This window comes from Chiloscyllium plagiosum, chromosome 3, assembly GCF_004010195.1.
Source record: "Chiloscyllium plagiosum isolate BGI_BamShark_2017 chromosome 3, ASM401019v2, whole genome shotgun sequence".
NCBI lineage: Eukaryota > Metazoa > Chordata > Chondrichthyes > Orectolobiformes > Hemiscylliidae > Chiloscyllium > Chiloscyllium plagiosum.
Window position 1 is genome coordinate 72,699,716 of NC_057712.1, and position 19,559 is coordinate 72,719,274.

At 39.4% G+C, this 19,559-nt stretch overlaps 1 protein-coding gene across 1 annotated transcript in view; it reads left to right on the forward strand.

Moving 5' to 3' along the window:
• Positions 1–19,559, forward strand: part of man1a1 (mannosidase, alpha, class 1A, member 1) — a 460,574-nt gene that overhangs the window by 323,511 nt on the left and 117,504 nt on the right. The window contains exon 5 of the mRNA XM_043684356.1: positions 11,709–11,803. Within this exon, the coding sequence (XP_043540291.1) occupies positions 11,709–11,803 (95 nt within the window). The remainder of the gene's footprint in view (positions 1–11,708; positions 11,804–19,559) is intronic.

The following is a 19,559-nucleotide window of genomic DNA, read 5'->3' on the forward strand; positions in this document are numbered from 1 at the left end:
TCTTCCTCCAGCCGTCGTGTTGCTGTGGTCTGGCGATGGAGGAGTCCAAGGACCTGCATGTCCTTGGTGGAGTGGGAGGGGGAGTTGAAGTGTTGAGCCACTGGGTGGTTGGGTTGGTTGGTCCGGGTGTCCCAGAGATGTTCTCTGAAACGTTCCGCAAGTAGGGGCCTGCCTCCCCAATATAGAGGAGGCCACATCGGGTGCAGTGGATGCAGTAAATGGTGTGTGGCGGTGCAGGTGAATTTATGGTGGATATGGAAGGATCCCTTGGGGCCTTGGAGGGAAGTAAGGGGGGAGGTGTGGGTGCAAGTTTTGCATTTCTTGCGGTTGCAGGGGAAGGTGCCGGGAGTGGAGGTTGGGTTGGTGGGGGGTGTCTGGACCTGATGAGGGAGTCACTGAGGGAGTGGTCTTTTCGGAACGCTGATAGGGGAGAGGAGGGAAATATATCCCTGGTGGTGGGGTCCATTTGGAGGTGGCGGAAATGGCGACGGATGATATGATGTATATGGAGGTTGGTGGGGTGGTAGGTGAGGACCAGTGGGGTTCTGTCCTGGTGGCGATTGGAGGAGCGGGGCTCAAGGGCAGAGGAGTGGGAAGTGGAGGAGATGCAGTGGAGAGCATCGTCGATCACGTCTGGGGGGAAATTGTGGTCTTTGAAGAAGGAGGCCATCTGGGTTGTAGAGATTTTTAATGAGTTAACAGGGTTGGTGAGGGTAATGCTGTTGGTGTGCTGCACATGAACTTTCAAATAGCACATAACACAACAGAACTGTCACCAAATTCATCTAAGCACACGGAATTGAAGGGATCATAGCAGCATGGATGTGTGAAACTAGATGAATGACAAGAAATAAAGTGTAATAATGAACATTTTTTTGGACTGAAGTAAGCTATAAAGTTAAAAACTAAAATCGCACAACATCAGTTTATAGTCCAACAGGTTTATTTGGAAGTGCAAGCTTTTGGAGCGCTGCTACTTCGTCAGGTAGCCAGTGGGGCAGGATGGTAGGACACAAATTATTGTAAAAGATCAAAGTGTCATACAACAGATGTGATGTATTGAGCAAACCTAATTGCTGCTAAGTCTTTAATCACTTAGGTTGCAGGTTTCAATTCATTAATATGTAAATCCCAGAACTACCTTCAGGTCACATTCCTGATATAACTGAAGGTTTTATTTTGAAAAAGTGACATTTGAGCTCAGACATATTAGTCTATGATTGAATTGCATTTGCACATATGTTCTATTTTGTTCAAAAAGCACACTATCTGCAGGCAGTCAGTCCATGTGACATTTTATAAATTCCTACTTTGGAAATCGAACCAGTCTGACACGAGTTGGAATACAGACAGACTCTAACCTCACACCTTTAATGCATTGTCTGAGTTGACATATCACCTTTTTTTTAGAAAACTTTAAGTTATCTCAGAAATGTGACGAAAGAATTTCTGGGATATGCATATTAATGACTCGAGACTTGCAATCCCATTCTAAGTGATTAAAGACTTAACAGCAATCTAGGTTTGTTCAATACATCGCATCAGATGTATGACACTTTGATCTTTTACTATAAATTCTGTGTCCACAATCCTGCCCCACTAGCTACCTGATGAAGGAGCAGCACTCCGAAAGCTTGTACTTTGAAAATAAACCTGTTGAACTATAACCTGGTGTTGTATGATTCTTAACTTTGTCCACCCCAATCCAACACTGGCACCTCCACATCAAGGTATAAAGTGACATTCCCGATGATTGGCACTGAGACTATTTCTTGATTATATTTTAATGGAGAAAGTGGAGGACTGCAGATATTTTAATGCCCTAGTTTTGGATGTGAATGACTGAATTGCAATAGGTCACGAAGCTTGACTGAGCTGTAAATAGAATAGTCTTAAATCCCCAAAAAATTGATATAATAAACACAAACTGCAGATGCTGGAAATCTAAAACAAAATCAGAGAAACACAACAGGTCTGGCAATATCTGTTGGAGAAAGAACAAAGTCCATGTTTCAGGTCCAGTGACTCTTCCTCAGAACTTCTGCAAAGGGTCACTGGACTCAAAATGTTAACTCTGTTGTATTGTAGAAGGCAGTGATAGGCTGGAATGCACAGCCAAGTGACAAATGATATTTAAAGCAGAGAAGTGGAAGCTATTTTTTCAGATAACCACTGCTGGCAGCTTGCAGTATTTGCCACCTATACCAACCAGTTTGGATACTGGCTAAGGATTGTTTATCATTGTTCACTGTTACCATTCTTCCTTTCCCTTAGATCTATCTAATGATTAGTGGCAGAAGATACATTACTGTAGAGATTATTGTTCAGTAATGAGAAGGTTATTACATGATGAGCAATAAGTGCGACTGCATTTGGCCAGGTATAATTGCTGGGACTTCAGGGAACTGGTGCAGATGATTCTGCTCCTTCAGAAAACTAAAACATAGAATTCCTTCTCCAACCCAGATGCTCTGTAAGACACCAGGAAAATGAGTGGATCCAGTGAAACATGAACATTACCACTTGTGGTGAAACGGTTAAAAAATTATGTCCCAATACATGTGTGAATCTTAATGTAACACATGTATTGGGCCAAGCAGTGGAATGTGGTGAAACGGTTAAAAATTATGTCCCAATACATGTGTGAATCTAACCGGAATGGAGGTGTTGCTTAGTCCCGTGTGAATCTTATTACACACCTTCCCGTGTGAATCTTCTTATCTGTATGTAACCAGAATGGAATGTGTTTTTTAGCCTTGCTCTGCTCTAACCGAAAATGGAAGGTGTCGCTTAGTCCCGTGTGAATCTTGTTATACACCTTCCCGTGTGAATCTTCTTATCTGTATGTAACCAGAATGGAATGTGTTTTTTAGCCTTGCTCTGCTGTTCACATGAATGTTTATATCTGGAAAAGAGTATATCAGCTGGAAAAGTCTCCAGTTCGGTGAGTCTGCTCCGGGGTTACGTTTAACCGCCGAGCGTGGGTTGTTGGCAACCGCTCTATGAGAACTGACGGCTCCCAGTTCCGGTAACATGTAGAGTGAGTATAAACCAGACCCGTTGTAGTATGAGACCTGGTTGTGGCGACGCTGCGGGGGATAAAATGCTCATATTCTAGCAGACTCGCCTCTTGGTCGTTTGTTCTGTGTCAGACTACTCTCCTACGAACCTGACCTTGAGAATTTTTTAAAACACCACTTCATAACTATGACCTTGCCACGGGGCAGAGAACACAAGTTTGGAACTTACATTAAAGCATTAGAAGACACTGATTTGACCTTGAATATCATGCTTGTATCCAGGTACCACGTTTAGGAAGGATGTAAAAGCATTAGAAAAGGTTCACAAAAGATGTATAATAATAATTCCATGGATAGAGAAGCTCTTGGCAAAGAGTGCCTTTTTGAGAGGAGATTTTCCAGAAGTCTCCAAAATGAAAGAGATCTTGACAGAGCAAATGGCGAGAAACTGTTCTCATAGTGGAAAGGACAAAAAAACCAGAGGAGACTGATTTCAGGTGAGGGAAAAAGAAGGAATTGCAAGATAAGGAAAATTAATTTTCATGTAGTGAGTGGTTTGGATCTGGAGCACACTATGTGGGGATGTGACTGGAGCAGATTGAATTAAGGTATTCAAAATGAAATTGAATAAAGCTCTGAAGGGAGAACATTTTCAGGACTATGGGGCAATGGCAGGACAGTGAGACTAAATGAGTTCTTACAGAGAGCCGACACTTCAACAAAGATCAAAAAATCACCTCCTTTGCTGTAATCGTTCCAGGCTTCTATACTTTGGGTTCATTTGTCATTTGCCTTAAATCTGTGCCCTCTGGTTAGCGACATTTCTGCCACTGGAAACAGATCACTTTATCTCTTTGTCAAGAGGCCTTAATGATTTGGTCACCTCTTTTACATCTCTCTGTAACCTTCCAAGTGTAAGCAGAACAACAGCTGTTCCTCTAGTTTCTTCGTTTAATTGAAATCCTTGATTCCATTCCAGTACATTTTTCTTTGCCCTCATTTTGGCCTTTTTTAGTGCACTTTAGGAAAGATATTGAGTACAGCACAGAAACAGACCCTTTGGTGCAATTCATCCAAGCTGACCAGATAGTCCCATTTGTCAGCACTTAGCCCATGTCAGTCCAATCATTCCTATTCATATACCCATCCACATGCCTTTTACCAGCCTCCGCCACTTCCTGTGGCAGCTCATTTCATACACGTACCACCCTCTGCTTGGAAACATTGGCCCATAGGTCCCTTTTAAATCTTTCCACTCTAAGCTTAAACCTATGCCTTCCAGCCTAGACTCACCCACCCCAGGGGAAAGACCTTATTTATGTATCCTATCCATGCCCCTCATGATTTTATAAATCTCTATAAGGTCACCCCTCAGCCTCCGACGCTCCCAGGAAAACAGCCTCAGCCTGTTCAGCCTCTCCCTATAGCTCAAACCTTCCAACCCTGGTAACACCTCTAGAAATCCTTTCTGAACCCTTTCAAGTTTCACAACATCCTTCTGATAGGAGGGAGACCAGAATTGCAGACAATACTCTAAATGTGGCTTAACCAACATCCTGTGTAGCTGCAACATGACCTCCCAACTCCTCTACTTAATGCTCTGACCGACAAAGCCAAACAAACCAAATGCCACATTCACTATCCTGTCTACCTGCGACTCCACTTTCAAGGAGCTATGAACCTGCACTCTAAGGTCTCTTTGATCAGCAACACTCCCCAGGACTTTACCATTTAGTTTATAAATTGTGCCCTGATTTGCCTTTCCAAAATGCGGCACCTCACGTTTATCTAAATTCAAGTCCATTTGCCACTCTTGGGCCAATTGTCCCATTTGATCAAGATCCCGTTGTACACTGAGGTGACCTTCTTCACTGCCCACTACAATTTTGCTGTCACCTGCAAGCTTACTTATGATAGCTCGTATGTTCACATCGAAATTGTTTATATAAATGAAAAGCAGTGAACCCAGTATCAATCCTTCTGGCATACTACTGGTCACAGGCCTCCAGTCTGAAAAGCAACCCTCCACCACCACCCTGTGTCTTCTACCTTTGAGCCAGTTCTGTATCCAAATGGCTAGTTCTCCTTGTATTCCATGAGATCTACCCTTGCTAATGAGTGTCCCATGAGGAACCTTGTCAAACGCCTTCCTAAATTCCATATAGATCATGTCCACTGCTCTGCCTTCATCAATCCTCTTCATTACTTCTTCAAAAAACCCATTCAAGTTAGTGAGGCATGAGCTTTGTGCAGAAGAAATATGTTGACTATCCCTAATCAGTCCTTGTCTTTCCAAATATATGTAAATCGTGTCCCTCGGGGTTCCCTCCAACAATTGCCCTCCTCCGATGTCAGGCTCACCAGTTTATAGTTCCCTGGCCTTTCTCTACCACCTTTCTGAAATAGTGGCACCACATTAGCCAACCATCAATCTTCCGGCACTTCACCTCTGACTATCGATGATCTAAATCATCAGCAGGGTGGATCAGTGGTTAGCACTGCTGCCTTTCAGTGCCAAGGACTCGGGTTCAATTCTTGCCTCGGGCAACTGACTGCGTGGAGTTTGCACATTCTCCCCGTGTCTGTGTGAGTTTCCTCCCAAAATCCAAAGATGTGCAGGTCAGGTGAATTGGTCATGCAAAGTTGCCCATAGTGTTAGGTGTATTAGTCAGGGGTAAATGTGGGGTGGGGTAATGGGTCTGGGTTGGTTACTCTTAAGAGGGTCAGTGTGGACTTGTTGAGCTGAGGGGTCTCTTTCCAGGCTGTGGGAAATCTAATCTAAATATCTCAGCAAGGGAGCCAGCAATCACTTCCCTAGCTTCCCATAGTGTTCTAGCGTACACCTGATCATGTCCTGGGGATTTATCCACCTTTATGCGTTTCAAGACATCCAGCACCACCACCTCTATAATGGACATTTTTCAAGACAACACCATCTATTTCTCCACACTCTGTATCTTCCAGGTCCTTTTATGCAGTAAATACTGATGCAAAATACTCGTTTAGTATTTCCTCATCTCCTGTGTTTCCACACACAGATTGCCTTGCTGAACTTTGAGGGACCCTATTCTTCCCCTATTCTTTCTACATTTTATTCTTGATGTATTTATAGAATCTCTGGATTCTCCTTATCCCTATTTACCAGAGCTATCTCAGATCCCCTTTTTGCTCTTCCTTCTTAAGTATACTCCTACTGCCTTTATACTCTTATAAGAATTCACTCAATCTTTGCTGTCAATAAAAGACATATGCTTCCTTCCTTTTCTTCACCAAAACTTCAATTGATCTAGTCATCCAGCATTCCCTGTACATACCAGTCTTGCCTTTCACCCTAACAGGAATATACTGTCTCTAGACTCTTGTTATCTAATTTTTGAAGGCTTCCCATTTTCTAGCCGTCCCTTTATGTGCGACATTTGATCCCAATCAACTTTTCAAAGTTCTTGCCTAATACCATCTAAATTTGCCTTCCTCAACTTTAGAAGTTTAACTTTTAGATCTGGTCTATCCTTTTCCATCACTATTTTAAAACTCATAGAATTATGGTTGCTGGCCCCAAAGTGCTGCACTACTCAAAAGCTGCAGTGTAGGCAATGATTCATAAAGGTTTAACAGCTATGCTTTTGCATTCCGCGCCCCTCTATAAAGTCAAAAATCCTATCTGCATATTGGTTTGTCACCTTCAGAGCTTTGTTACTGCTGTCCCCTGATTCTCTCTGTTCTTGCATGACCTTCACAGTTGCACCATTAAGTTTGATAAAAATACATGCTGACAAGACCCAGCAGGTTTGGAGGGGCGTTACAAATAATATTACAATTCAACTCATTTTAATGACTCTGTTGGAGATGCACTAGGTTTTAAGCCTGAACAGGCACAGGGAGAGGGAGGGAAGAAAGAATAAAAGGGCAAGCCTTATAGGACGCAAGGTGTGATTACGTGGCAGAGAATGAAAGATAGAGATTGGTTCTGTTGAGTGGTAAACATGGGATAAATGTGCAGTTCCTTGTCTATGAGATGAAGTAGAGAGAGAGACTAACTAGTTGATGGGGGTGGCAGAGGGAAATTACTGGTGGGAGCTTAATGGTCACCCGTAAAGCAGTCTCATGGGCAACCAACTGATATTTAAATGTCCATAGTGACTGCTCCTTAAAATATAAATTAGTGTAGTTATGTTTCAGTTTTATTCTTGTTCATTTCCGATACTGCAGTGAAATGTTGAAAGGTCAAGTGCTGCTGGGTCCTATGTGCGAGCTGATTGGAAGAAACACAATAGAAGAAACCTGAATTCTCAAACACAATTGAAATTAAATTATTTCTGCAAGATGCTTCATTAAGTAACTCATCTTTTGGATAATCATCCAGATATCTGGTGTTAATTCAGAATCTGATCTCCTGTAGGTTCCCCACATCATTTTCTAAATAAAATATCAATTAAAATAATGTTAAAAATGTGCAAGCAATCATAATTTTTTTAACAGTAGCACTCGGATTTTTCACCTAATGCTAGAAACACGATCGATTTCATTTGTCTGTCTTCATTCATTCACAGATTAAATTATCTGATTTCTCAGTTGGGTATGCACCTCTGAAATGATGTATTGTAGATAAATGGGTTTCATAAATTCTTGATTAGATCTACCTTTGTGAATTTTAAAAGGAATTCTGTGACTTGCAGTCAATATTTGTGAAGTAGAACAAATATGAAGCACCAGTTTATCTCATTCATTGATTAAAAGAAATATATCTTTGTTTTATATTTCAAATACTTGTATTAATAAATAATTTCTCTTGTTACACATTCTTTTTTTAAATTTCCCTTTACTGTACCAGGTGATTGTGGTCTGCATAACTGCAGCAGTACAGATTAAACATAATTTTGTTGACGAATATTTCACCACTATTTCCAAGTTTGCATTTCCCATGTGAGTAAGAGGGGTCAGAGTGAGGTGCGTCTATTCTAAGCCGATCTGTGCCATCACCAGTCATTTCCAAATTCAAGAAATTACTTGGAAAATCTCCAACATATGTTTGTTTAGAAGGGTTATGATTGAGTGTTCTGAGAAAAGCAAGAACAGTGTGCCCTGGTTTTTGCTTTATCCTCCGCTCCAACTGAGTAGCAATAATATGTTTTTCTTTCTCCACTGGGATTTGTAGTTCTTTTGTACCATCAAAGCTACATGTCTTGTTTTTAAAAAATCTTGCTTTATCTTTCAAAATGGTGTTTGTTTATATATTGTTGGAAATAGCTTGTCTTCTGCAAAATGCTATTGTTGAAACAAAGAATGAACATATGAATTTCACTTTTGCACATATTACAAAGCACCATAGAGACTTCATATACAAACAAATAAAATTAGAAAAGCGTATTATCTGAAACTGAGGAAAATAGTTACAGCTAGCGTTGGTCTGTCCTGGTCGTATACATATTGAGTATTTTAAGCCTGTATTAATTTTCATATTGTTATGGATCTGACCAAACCCCCTCAAAATGTGTTAAGAATACAGTCAAGACTCTCACTGTTTCTTATTTTAAAGATAAGTATAAGGCGTTGCATTACAGTTGCAATCTGATGGGTCAAACTGCTCGACTATAAGTAAAATAGTAGTATAGAAATATAGACAAAATGAAAAGAAAAGAATTAGCTTAACTATAACAATCGAAATGCTTAACAAAATAATATGTATTAACTATACCAGTTAACTGTTTTAATCTCATAACATCCCATAAGCACACCCTTGGCAAAGGCAAATTCAATAAAATAGGTAGTCTCTCGTGCAATTCTAACAGCAGGAAGAGAACCCCAGTTTTTAGCTGTAACAGAGAGAGGAAGAAGAGCTTCCACACCTAGCTTCAAGACCCCAGCAACTGCAGAAAGCTACTACTAAAAATCCTGCTTCTGTGGTAGCATGACCCCACCCATTCAGTTGCTTCTATTGTTCCAACTTTTTAAAAAAAAACTGTGACCTCACAAACTGTTTACTTTACTGGTTTTGAACAGACTGCTCACCCCTCTGTCTGAACCTTTCTTCATTTTAAAAAAAGGATGTCTTAAAGCCAAAGTGTCATAATAATACTCTAACTAATGAAAACAAATAAAAACTGCTTACTTGATGTCAGTTCTACTAAGTTCATCCATTGTTGTTCTTATAATCTGTGATTTTTTTCCCATTATTATTTACTGTAGCTTGTGGAGATCCACATTAACACTGTACTTTCGGTACGTAATTGGCTTGCAGCTGGACAGATGCAGGAAGAATATTCTCTTCACTGAGCAAGAAAAAACGAACATACACAACTAGACAATTTTGCCAAATTTTGAACTTTTGTCAACGTATTATTAAATAGCCAACAGAAAATTTACATTTGGCAGCTTCATAAAAAAATAGTTGTGTGAATTTGTAAGGTTTAAAATATATCCGCACTCTTCTTTAAACAAACAGAATTTGTCATCCCCAACTTAGAGTTAAAACTTGTGCACCATACTCAAAGCTCTAAAAATAAGAATTAGGAGTGAATAATTCAGACCCTTGAGATGGTTCTAACATTTAATAAGATCATAGTTGATCTGTTTGTGGCCAGAACTCTACTTTCCTGCCTACCTCTTAATTCTTTGATTCTTTGGTTAGTAAGGAATCAATCTAATTCTGCATTTAAAATATTCAATGACTGTTTCCATTGTTCTCTGGGGATGAGACTTCAAAAAGCTATCAGCCAATTGACAAAAAGAAATTCTGCTTTCCTCCATCCTAAATGGAAGACCTTTATATTTTAAACTGTGTTCTATCTTTTTTAAAAAAATTGTTCAGCATTCACCCTGTCTGACCTTCTCAAGGTCTTCCAAGTTTTAGTAAGATCTGCTAAGCTCCAAAGCATACAGGCGCAGCTCATCTAGTCTTTGCTCATAAACTAATCCTTCATCTTGGGAATCAGTCAAGTAAATTTTATTTGAACAGCTACTAAGGTAGTTATGTCTTTTCTTGAATAAGACACCAAGATTACATACAGCACTCTCTATGTGCTCTCACCGATGCGCTGTATCACTGTAGCTGAGCATCCCTGCTTCATTATTCCATTATCCTTGTAATCAACAATATTCCCATTGCCTTCCTAATCATTTACTGTATCTGCTTAATCTTCATTTGCCAGGACACCCTGGTCTCTCTGCATCGTAGAATTTTGCAGTCACATTTCATTTTTTAAAAAAGTGTGCTGCTTTGTGCTATTCATAGCAAAGTGGACAAATTCAGATTTTGGCACATCTTCATTTTCTACGTTTTCCCCCACTGTTTAATCTGCCTGTATCCCTTTGCAGATTATTTATGTCCCCTTTTAACCATACTTTCCCACATATCCTTAAGCCATTCAGCAGTCATAAATTTAGTACCTTCATCCAAGTCACGGATGGAGATTGTAAATAGTCATTTTTAAGAATGCTGGGAACAAGGAAACAGGATACTACATGTCATTTAGGCCAACAAATTATTAACAATATTCTTAGAAAAACAAAGCATGATTAGAGCAATTAAAATGGCTTTACTAGAGGGAAATTATGTTCGACAAAAATATTGGAAATATTTGAGGGTATTACTAATAGAGTAGGTAAAAGGAACCAATGGATTTCTAAAATGCAGTCAATAAGGTATCATACAAAAGGTTAATAGGCAAGATAAGAGCTTGTGGAGTTTGGGTAATGAATGTATTAGCATGGATAGATTATTGGTTAATAAACAAGAAGCAGAGAATTGGCATGCACAGAACAGTTTAAATTGGCGAACAAAGAATAGTGGAATGTTAAAAATGTCAGTTCTGGGGCCTCCATAATTGACAATCTATATTAATAACTGTATTAAGAGAGAAATATAACTAATGATATTAAGCTAGGTGGTCAAATAAGCAATAGGGAGGACATAGAGACTACAAAAAAAATAAGCAAGAATAGAAAAGCAGAATTTTTTTTCAAGATGTGGAACTTGTAAATTCAAAACATCTGGCTGTGCTCAGAGGATGAGTTCAGCAAGTTAGCATGTGAGAATGGGAAACAATTAGAAAGGCAAATTATATGTTGGCCTTTATTGCAAAGTATTGTAGTACTGGAAAGAAATCTTATTCTAATTGTGCAGGATTTTTGGTGAGACCACATCTGGAAAACTTTGCTCAGTTCTGATCTCCACATTTAAGAAAAGATAGACTTGCTTTGGAGGTAATAAAGTATAAGTTCATTAACTTAGTCCCTGGGATGAGGAATTCATCCAATGATTAGAGACTGAGCAAATTGGATATAAATTCTCTGAAGATTAAAAGAATGACAGGTGATCGATTTGAACTATTCAAGATTCTGAAGCCACTAGATAGAGTAGTCTTTTTCCCATGATTGAATAAAACTATGATCATTAGGAATGAGATGAAGAAAAGGTTATTCAAAGATTTGCAACTATCTCGGCAATTCTTTACTACAAAGAATGCTCCTACATTGAATACATTTGTTCTCTTGTGGAATTGAGAGAAATGAGGATTGGACAGGAAAGTGAATTTGAAACCCAAGTTCAGCTGTGTCAATCTACTCCTATTTTGTGTGTTTTATGTTTCATGAAGTTTTTTTTATACATTACAGTCTATATTTTCTGCAATTTTGTTTTAGTATGTGTGTGTTAATATTTGCTGCATTGCTGTTTTCATTTTTTTGCAGGTTTTCAGAACTAAAGCAGTGGAACTAGGGGAGAAACTGCTGCCTGCCTTTAACACCCCCACTGGGATCCCTTGGGCCTTGTTGAACATGAAAAGGTAATCCGTAAACTATTCTATTCTCGCTTTTCAAAGTTACTGGGTAGAACTACTTAGCTTACTAATATGAACTATCAAACTGGACTACAAATTAACTTTGGCAAATGTCACCTTCCGTAATTTCACTTCCAGTATTATTTTTGAGCTATTCCCTTTATAAAACACATTGCTGTAACCTCCTGCAGTTCTGCCATCTCTTCATCTTTGTTTCCAAGGTACACTCTTGCATTGTACCATGGTGCCAGTTGTTACATCTGGTACTTCACACAAAAGTGACGTGTCTTATGAGAGGTAGGGGCCAGGTTCTCACTAGGGACGTGGGTTGCTGGAGTCAGGGAATTGCCTGACTGCGTATGCCCTCCTTATTTAAAAGGCTATGATATGGCTTGATTTCTCTTAGTAGAGGCAACATCAAATTGGGATTATTGATCCTGGAAGTAATTGTAGTCAGTGACTGAGGCATGCAAGTGCCGAGTTAGATTACTTACAAGGCCCAGTTCTCTGAAGCTTTGTATCAGTGCTGTTAAAACCAGTTATTCCCGCTAGTTCATACCCCTTCAGCCCTTAAAAACTCTCCATGCCATATTCTAGATGACATGGTGGCTCAGTGGTTAGCACTGCTGCCTCACAGTGCCAGGGACCCGTGTTTGATTCCACTCTTGGGTGACTGTCTGTGTGGGTTTCCTTCAGGTGCTCTGGTTTCCTCCCACAGTCCAAAGATGTATAGGTTAGGTGGATTGACCATGCAAATTGCCCAAGGTTTCCAGGGATATGTAGGCTAGGTGGAGTAGCCATGAAACATGCAAGGTTACAGGGATAGAGTAGAGGAGTGGGTCTGGGTGGGATGCTGTATGGTCTCATGGGGCTGAGTGGCCTGCTTTCACACTGTAGGATTCTGTGATTCTATATCCTTTCATAAACCTTCCATGGCCCTTCTATGTCCATTCACCCAGTCAGAACGAATGAGTCATATTATAACCTTGGAATAATATTGTAACGCTAAAGGAAACCAAAAAAACACTGATTCAAAAACTAAAAATTGCTGCTGTTCCTAAAGTTCTCTAAAAGTGTTGAATACAATGGATGATTATATTATCAGTAGCAGAAGCTTGAACCATTTCATAGTTCTCAATTTTAGCCAAATAAATATTTAGGCATTGTAAGAAGAGATCACAAGCGAAACCCTGATTATAGCCACACCAAAACCTAAATAGGGCACTTCTGTACTAGATACCTTGCTAAACTAATGCCTTGATAAGTCTTTAGAAGTTGGCCAACCATTCATAATCAGCAAGAATAGAGAGCCCTGAAATCTGCCCGTCTGATTCTGTTGAAAGCTAAATGTAACGCTGCTTTTCCTGATGCCCTGTCCTCTGCGAACACATTGTGCAGACATTGTGCCTTTTTCAATTAAGCAAAGCATGGGGGACAACTGTTCCCTGGTGCATATCCCATGGTAACAATCAGAGTCAACTGGCCATTTCTAAACATAATTGAAGGTTCCTTATGTATTCTCCATGGTGTCGCCTTGACCAATCAGTCAACTTCCAAATAATTAACAGTCTTTTCTTTTGTACATAGTTGTCTACTTAATAATTGAGTTGAGTACTTTCTTGATGACTCGTGTCAGGGTAAATGTGTTGTAGTTCCCTGTTTTTCCTCTCTTCCTTTCTTGAATAACACTGTTAGAATTTTGATTTTCTAATCTGTTGGGACTTATCCAACATCTATGGAATTTTAGAAAATCATAGCCTAAGCATTAGATTTCACTGCAGCTTTCTTTTAGAATCTGAGGATGTAGTCCATCATGTCCTGGGAATTTGGCAGATTTTACTCCCCTACGTTTTTGCAATAATTTTTCTCTTCTAATACAATTTTCTTTAATTTCCTCAGTCGCTAATGTTAAGGATTAAAGTTTAACTTGTATTATCTACTGTGAAGACAGGCAACAAAAACATCTGTTCTTTGCCTCAGCCATAACCTCATTCCCCTGTCTGTGATGTCAGTGACCAATGTTTAATTTTAGCTACTTATCATTATTATATACTTATCAAAAGTGCTTACAATCTGCTTTTATACTTCTGGCTGGTTTGCTCTCATATTTTACTTATTTCTTTATTATTAATAAATTCACTCAGTCATCAAAATTGCTATTGCTCATTGCAACCTTACAAGCAAATAGGTTTAATCTAATTCTTGTCTTCATAGAACATTACAGTGCAGTTTAGGCCCTTCGGCCTTCGATGGTTTCACAGGGCGGCGCAACAATCTGAACCTACACTATTCCATTTTCGTTCATGTGCCTATCCAATAACAAGTTAAATGCCCGTAAAGCTGGCAAGTCCAGAACTGGTGCAGGCAGTGCATTTCATGCCCATGCTATTCTCTGAGTAAAGAAACTACCTCTGACATCTGTCCTATATCTATCACCCTTCGATTTGAAGCTATGCCCCCTCATGCTAGCCATCACCATCCTAATAAAAAATAGCTCTCACTATCCAATCTATATAACCCTCTGATTATCTTATGAATCTTAATTAAGTCACCTCTCAACCTCCTTCTCTCTGACAAAAACAGCCTCAAGTCCGTCATCCTTTCCTCATAAGACCTTCCCTCCATTCCAGGCAACATCCTAGTGAATCTCCTCTGAACCCTTTCCAAAGCTTTCACATCCTTCCTAAAATGTAGTGACCAGAACTGCACACAATACTCCAAGTGCAACCACACCAGAATTTTGTGTAGCTGCAGCATGACCTCCTGGTTCTGAAACTCAATCCCTCGTATTACAAGCTAACAGATCGTATGCCACCTTACTTCTTGTGCAAGCTTCAGAACAAACTCCCTTGCTGAGTTATTTTCTTCAGTTGAATTTATTTTTGTGGAAAGATGCAAATCATTTTTAAAAAATGTTTCCCCTTATTTGTTTATGGTTGTTCTTCCTTCATAGCTTTTGTTAAATTCATTGATTTGAGACTTGTTTGTGACTGATGACCACATAGGACTTGTAGGACAGACCATGATTGTGAGTGATAATAGATTTATTAAGCAACACAAGTTAAACTATGCCATATTAAAAGTAGGCAGCAGCATATCCCCACTGTGTTTTCTGCAACTGTAGGGTGTCAGCTCAGTTGGTTGAGTGGCCAGTTTGGGATGCAGAGTGATGTCAACTGCATCGGTTCAATTCTCATACTTGCTGAGGTTACCATTAAGGAGTCACCTTCTCAACCTCTCCCCAGCCTGAGGTATGGTGCACCTCAGGTTAAACTATCACCAGACATCTCTGTAACGAGAGCGCAGCCTGTGGTCTGGTAGGACTATGATGGTTTTACCTTCGCCCTTGCCTCCGGGATAGATGTGACACCGTCTCTTAGAGTTCTGATGATTGATGATCTTTGATTCTGCTTCTGTCACTGTGCTTTATCTGAAAGAGTCTGATGTTTTATCCTTTCTTTTCTCTCTCAAAGTCTATTCCATTATGGTACAATTCAATCTGTTTCATGACTGGTTTAGTCTAATGTCATAATTTTGTTGCATTTCAATTCACAGACTCTCGCAGGTTTCTCTGTTCTTCTTAACAGTCCTCCAAAGGTCACAAATCTGCATATCATTTCCAAACATTTTGCAAGATATATAACCACATTTGCTTTACCAAGGCATTAATACACATAGTTAGACCTTTAATTCATTTCTCAACACAACGACTGGTTCCTTAAACTTCAATCCATTGTAAACCACAATCCCACATAATAGCTCAGCATAAAGTGTTAGAGCATGTTTAAGCTTGTCAAATGATTCACAACTTTAGTCCTCATCACAGCATGTTTAACCACATTGTTCAACAACCATAGTTGGTTTAACCACTTCATTGAAGCTAATTAAATCTTTATAATTTCCAATAAGAGGATAGAATAACTTTGCAGTTTGGCCTTGGCATAAACACGCAACTGACATCGTAAAAAGTTGACTAGACCTTGCATTATCTAATCAGTTTTGTTTAAATTTACAGTTTTTGTTTGTGAATCGACTTTTCTGCTATCTGTCTCATTACACAATGTATTGCTTGAGGATTTGTTGCAAAAGTGTTCTGTGAATTCCTCTTCTAGACAACCCTTGTCACGTTCAATTACATTGATCTACACCGTACAAAGATCACAATCCCCCCACAATTATTTGACTGCATTTCATGTGCTCTGCATTATTTTTTAACGTTTTGCCCACCTGCCTTTGGATTATTTAAGGACTTTGAAGTTAATTAATGGCTATTTAAGGGCTTCTTTCGGTCACCATGGTATCTTAGTAGCAACTGCACATAATCAGACTGCCAGTTAAACCCTGGGGGGCCTGCAAGCAGGGTTGGGGTGTGCAAGTGTGAGAGACCCTTTATCTGATTGGAAGCCCTCTTCAATGGAAATGGGCACTCCTTCCTGACGTGGGTCTGCTTCTGAGCAGTCCTCTATATAATGGCAAAATCTGGGCAGAACTTGTCAACCTAGCAGAAGTGTATACACTATGAGAGGTTCCCTATCTCCACCACAAAAAATCTCTAACCAATTAGCTCAAATGGTAACATATTTTTCTAAGGTATCAGAACATTGTGTTTCAGTTCCTTCTCCAATTTTTTGGTACCTCTTCAAGCTTTCAGGATTTGTAAAAATAATTACTTTCTGATTCATGAGTTTTTCTTTCGTTCTAGTAGTGTGCTCCAAATACTGGGCTTTGGGACTTCACCTTTGTTCCTTAATGATAAAGGTTGTGACAAAGTTTCATTGAAATACCTGCCTGCATAATCAACTTCTATACTCCCAAATCTCTATTGTTACCAATGTATTCTAATATGAACTTCTAATATGGTTTCTAACAGGATTCTTTATTAGTCATTTTTTGAATGTAGATTTTTGTGTCAGTAACATGAAACGATGAGACTAGTCAGCTTTGAAACTCGATTATATCTTTCCGAAAGATAGTCTTCAAATTTGCTTGATGGACCTTACAGACTATGCTTTACACAAGCACCAATAAGCAAGCCACTTTAGATGGCTAAACATTTCACTTTTGAATGTAGAGTTATGGCTTAATTTTCAGCGATTGACAATTTTTCATTAATGAGATCAAATCAAAAAAAGGCAACAAAGACTTGTGTGATTCTAAGTTTAAACATAATGCAAACTAATGAGCACAACATTTAAACATCTGAATTAGGAGCCAGAGTAGGCCATTCAGCCCTTCAGGCCGACCACCTTTCATGGTTTATCTGATTGTAACTCAAATCTACATGCCTGCACACCCCTGATAAACTGTTACATCCTTGTTTCACAAGAATCTGTCCACCGCTGCCTTAAAAATATTCAAGGACTCTGTTTTTAACATCTTTTTAGAAAGAAAGTTCCAGAGATTGTCAAGAGAAAAAAAATCCCCGGATCTCTCTTTTAAATCGGCAACCTCTGATTTTTAAACAGTGATCCCTCATCCTAGATTTTCCCGTAAGGAAAAAACACCATCTCCACAACTACCTGTCAACACTCTTTGGTGTTTCAGTTAAATTCCAGTGAATTCAAGTCTCGTTTGTCTAATCTTTCCTCAGAAGTCAATTTGCTAATTCCAAGTTTTAGCTTAGTAAACCTTCTCTCAACTGTCTCCAATGTATTTATATTTTTACTTAAAAAGGTTGATTGATAATGTGAACTGTACTCCAAATGCAGGCTCATCAGTGCCCTATATAACTGAAGCATAACTTTCCTGTTTCTGTTTTCAATTCCATTTGTGATAAGTAAACAACATTCTATACGCTTTCCTAGTTACTTGCTGTGCCTGCAGGGTAAAAAACGAGGACTGCTGATGCTGGAAACCAGAGTCTCGATTACAGTGGTACTGGAAAAGCACAGCAGGTCAGGCAGTATCCGAGGAGCAGGAAAATCAACGTTTCGGCTCTATTCCTGATGAAGGGCTTTTGCCCGAATCGTCGATTTTCCTGCTCCTCAGATGCTGCCTGACCTGCTGTGCTTTTCCAACACCATTCTAATCTAGACCCTTGCTGTACCTGCATACTAACCTTTTACAGCTCATGCATGAGGACACCCAAACCTATGTTTGAGAACTCTGCAGTCTCTCACCATCTAAATAAGGTGATAGTTTCCATTCTGCCGGACAAAATGGCCAGTTCACATTTTCAAACATTATACTTCATTTTCCACATCTTTGTCCACTCAGTTACCATCCTCCCTGTAGCTTCTTTATGTCCTCTTGACAAATGACTTTCCTAACTATCTGTGGTCAGAAAATGTGATAATTATATATTTTGCCCCCTAAGTCATGATGTAAAGTACAAAGAGTTTATGTCCCGGCACCAATACCTGTGGCATATCACTCGTTCCATCTTGCTGACCTGACAAAGATCCATTTATGCCTAAATTCTGCTTCCTGTTGCCATCTAATCTTCTATCTATGCCAATATACTACCCCCCCCCCCCCTTGCACCACGAGCATTTATCTTCTTATCAGTGGTAGCTTATCAATTGCATTCTGTAAAAATAAGTATATTACATCCACAGGTTCCCCTCTGTCCACAACATTGTTACTTTCTCACAGAACTCCAATAACTCGTGAAACATGATTTTCCTTTTACAGTGCTATGTTGATGCTGCCTGATTACAGTAAACTTATTCAAATGCCCTGCTATAGCTCCTTTGTAATAGCTTCTAGCATTTTTCCTTCTGATAGATATTAAGCTAACTAGTCTGTAGCTTTCTGCTCTCTGTTTCTCCCCTCCCCTACCCCACATTTGAATAAAAAGGTCACTTTCACCATCGTCCACTCTGGGACCACTCCTGAAACTAAGGAATTTCAGAAAATTAAAACCAACGTAAATATGTACATGTTACATCAAATTGCTCATCTTTTCAAATTGTATCAAGTGAGTTAGTGATTCATTAGTAGTACTGATTTGCAATTAAGATTTGCTAATGGAAATCCCTACTTGGCAAGCTTGCAAGGGCATCTAGATTGTCCATTAATCAAGTAAAGTAAGTGATTCATGGAAAACAGTTAGAAACAATTGGCTATTGCATTTCATAGCTGTTGATTAGTGCAAAATAGATGGCTTGAAACAAAACCTAATTCCCCAAATCAGAGTTAAAAAAGAAATAAATATTAAGTCTTAGTGTATCAAAACAAAAGCATGTATCGCAAATATTAGAAGTTGGATGAATACATGCAGCAAGTCAGGCATTTCCGTGGACAGTGAAAAACAGAAAGTCCTTCCAGTGCAGAGCCAGAGGAAAAAAGGACGTCCAAGCCAAGACTGGTTAATTGTTTTGCTGAATACTTCCGTATAATCCGTATAAGTGCCACACTTTTCTAGTCACTAGCTGTTTCACTTCTCCGGATCATTCCCACTCTATCTCCTGCTGTTGTAATGAATCTTAATTGAAGATTGAGGAGCAGCACTTGTCCCTTGATTCGGTGCTTTACAGTCTTCTGGACTCAGCATTGTGTTCAACAATGACAAATCATAACTTGTGTTTCTGTTTTCTGAGAAAACAGGTACTGAAACTGGTTCTGATATAGTTTACACCTCTTCTGGACATTTTCTTCCTCCTCCATCCTACTGCTCCCGCTATTTGCCTTGCACCTCCCTGTTATCATGTTCTTTCCCTTTCATGTGCTTTGGAGCCTCTATTAAGCGCTGCTGTTCTGTGACTTCTGGAACTTATTTGGTTCTGTTCCTGCTGCCTCTGGTTGCCAGTTCCGGTTGTTC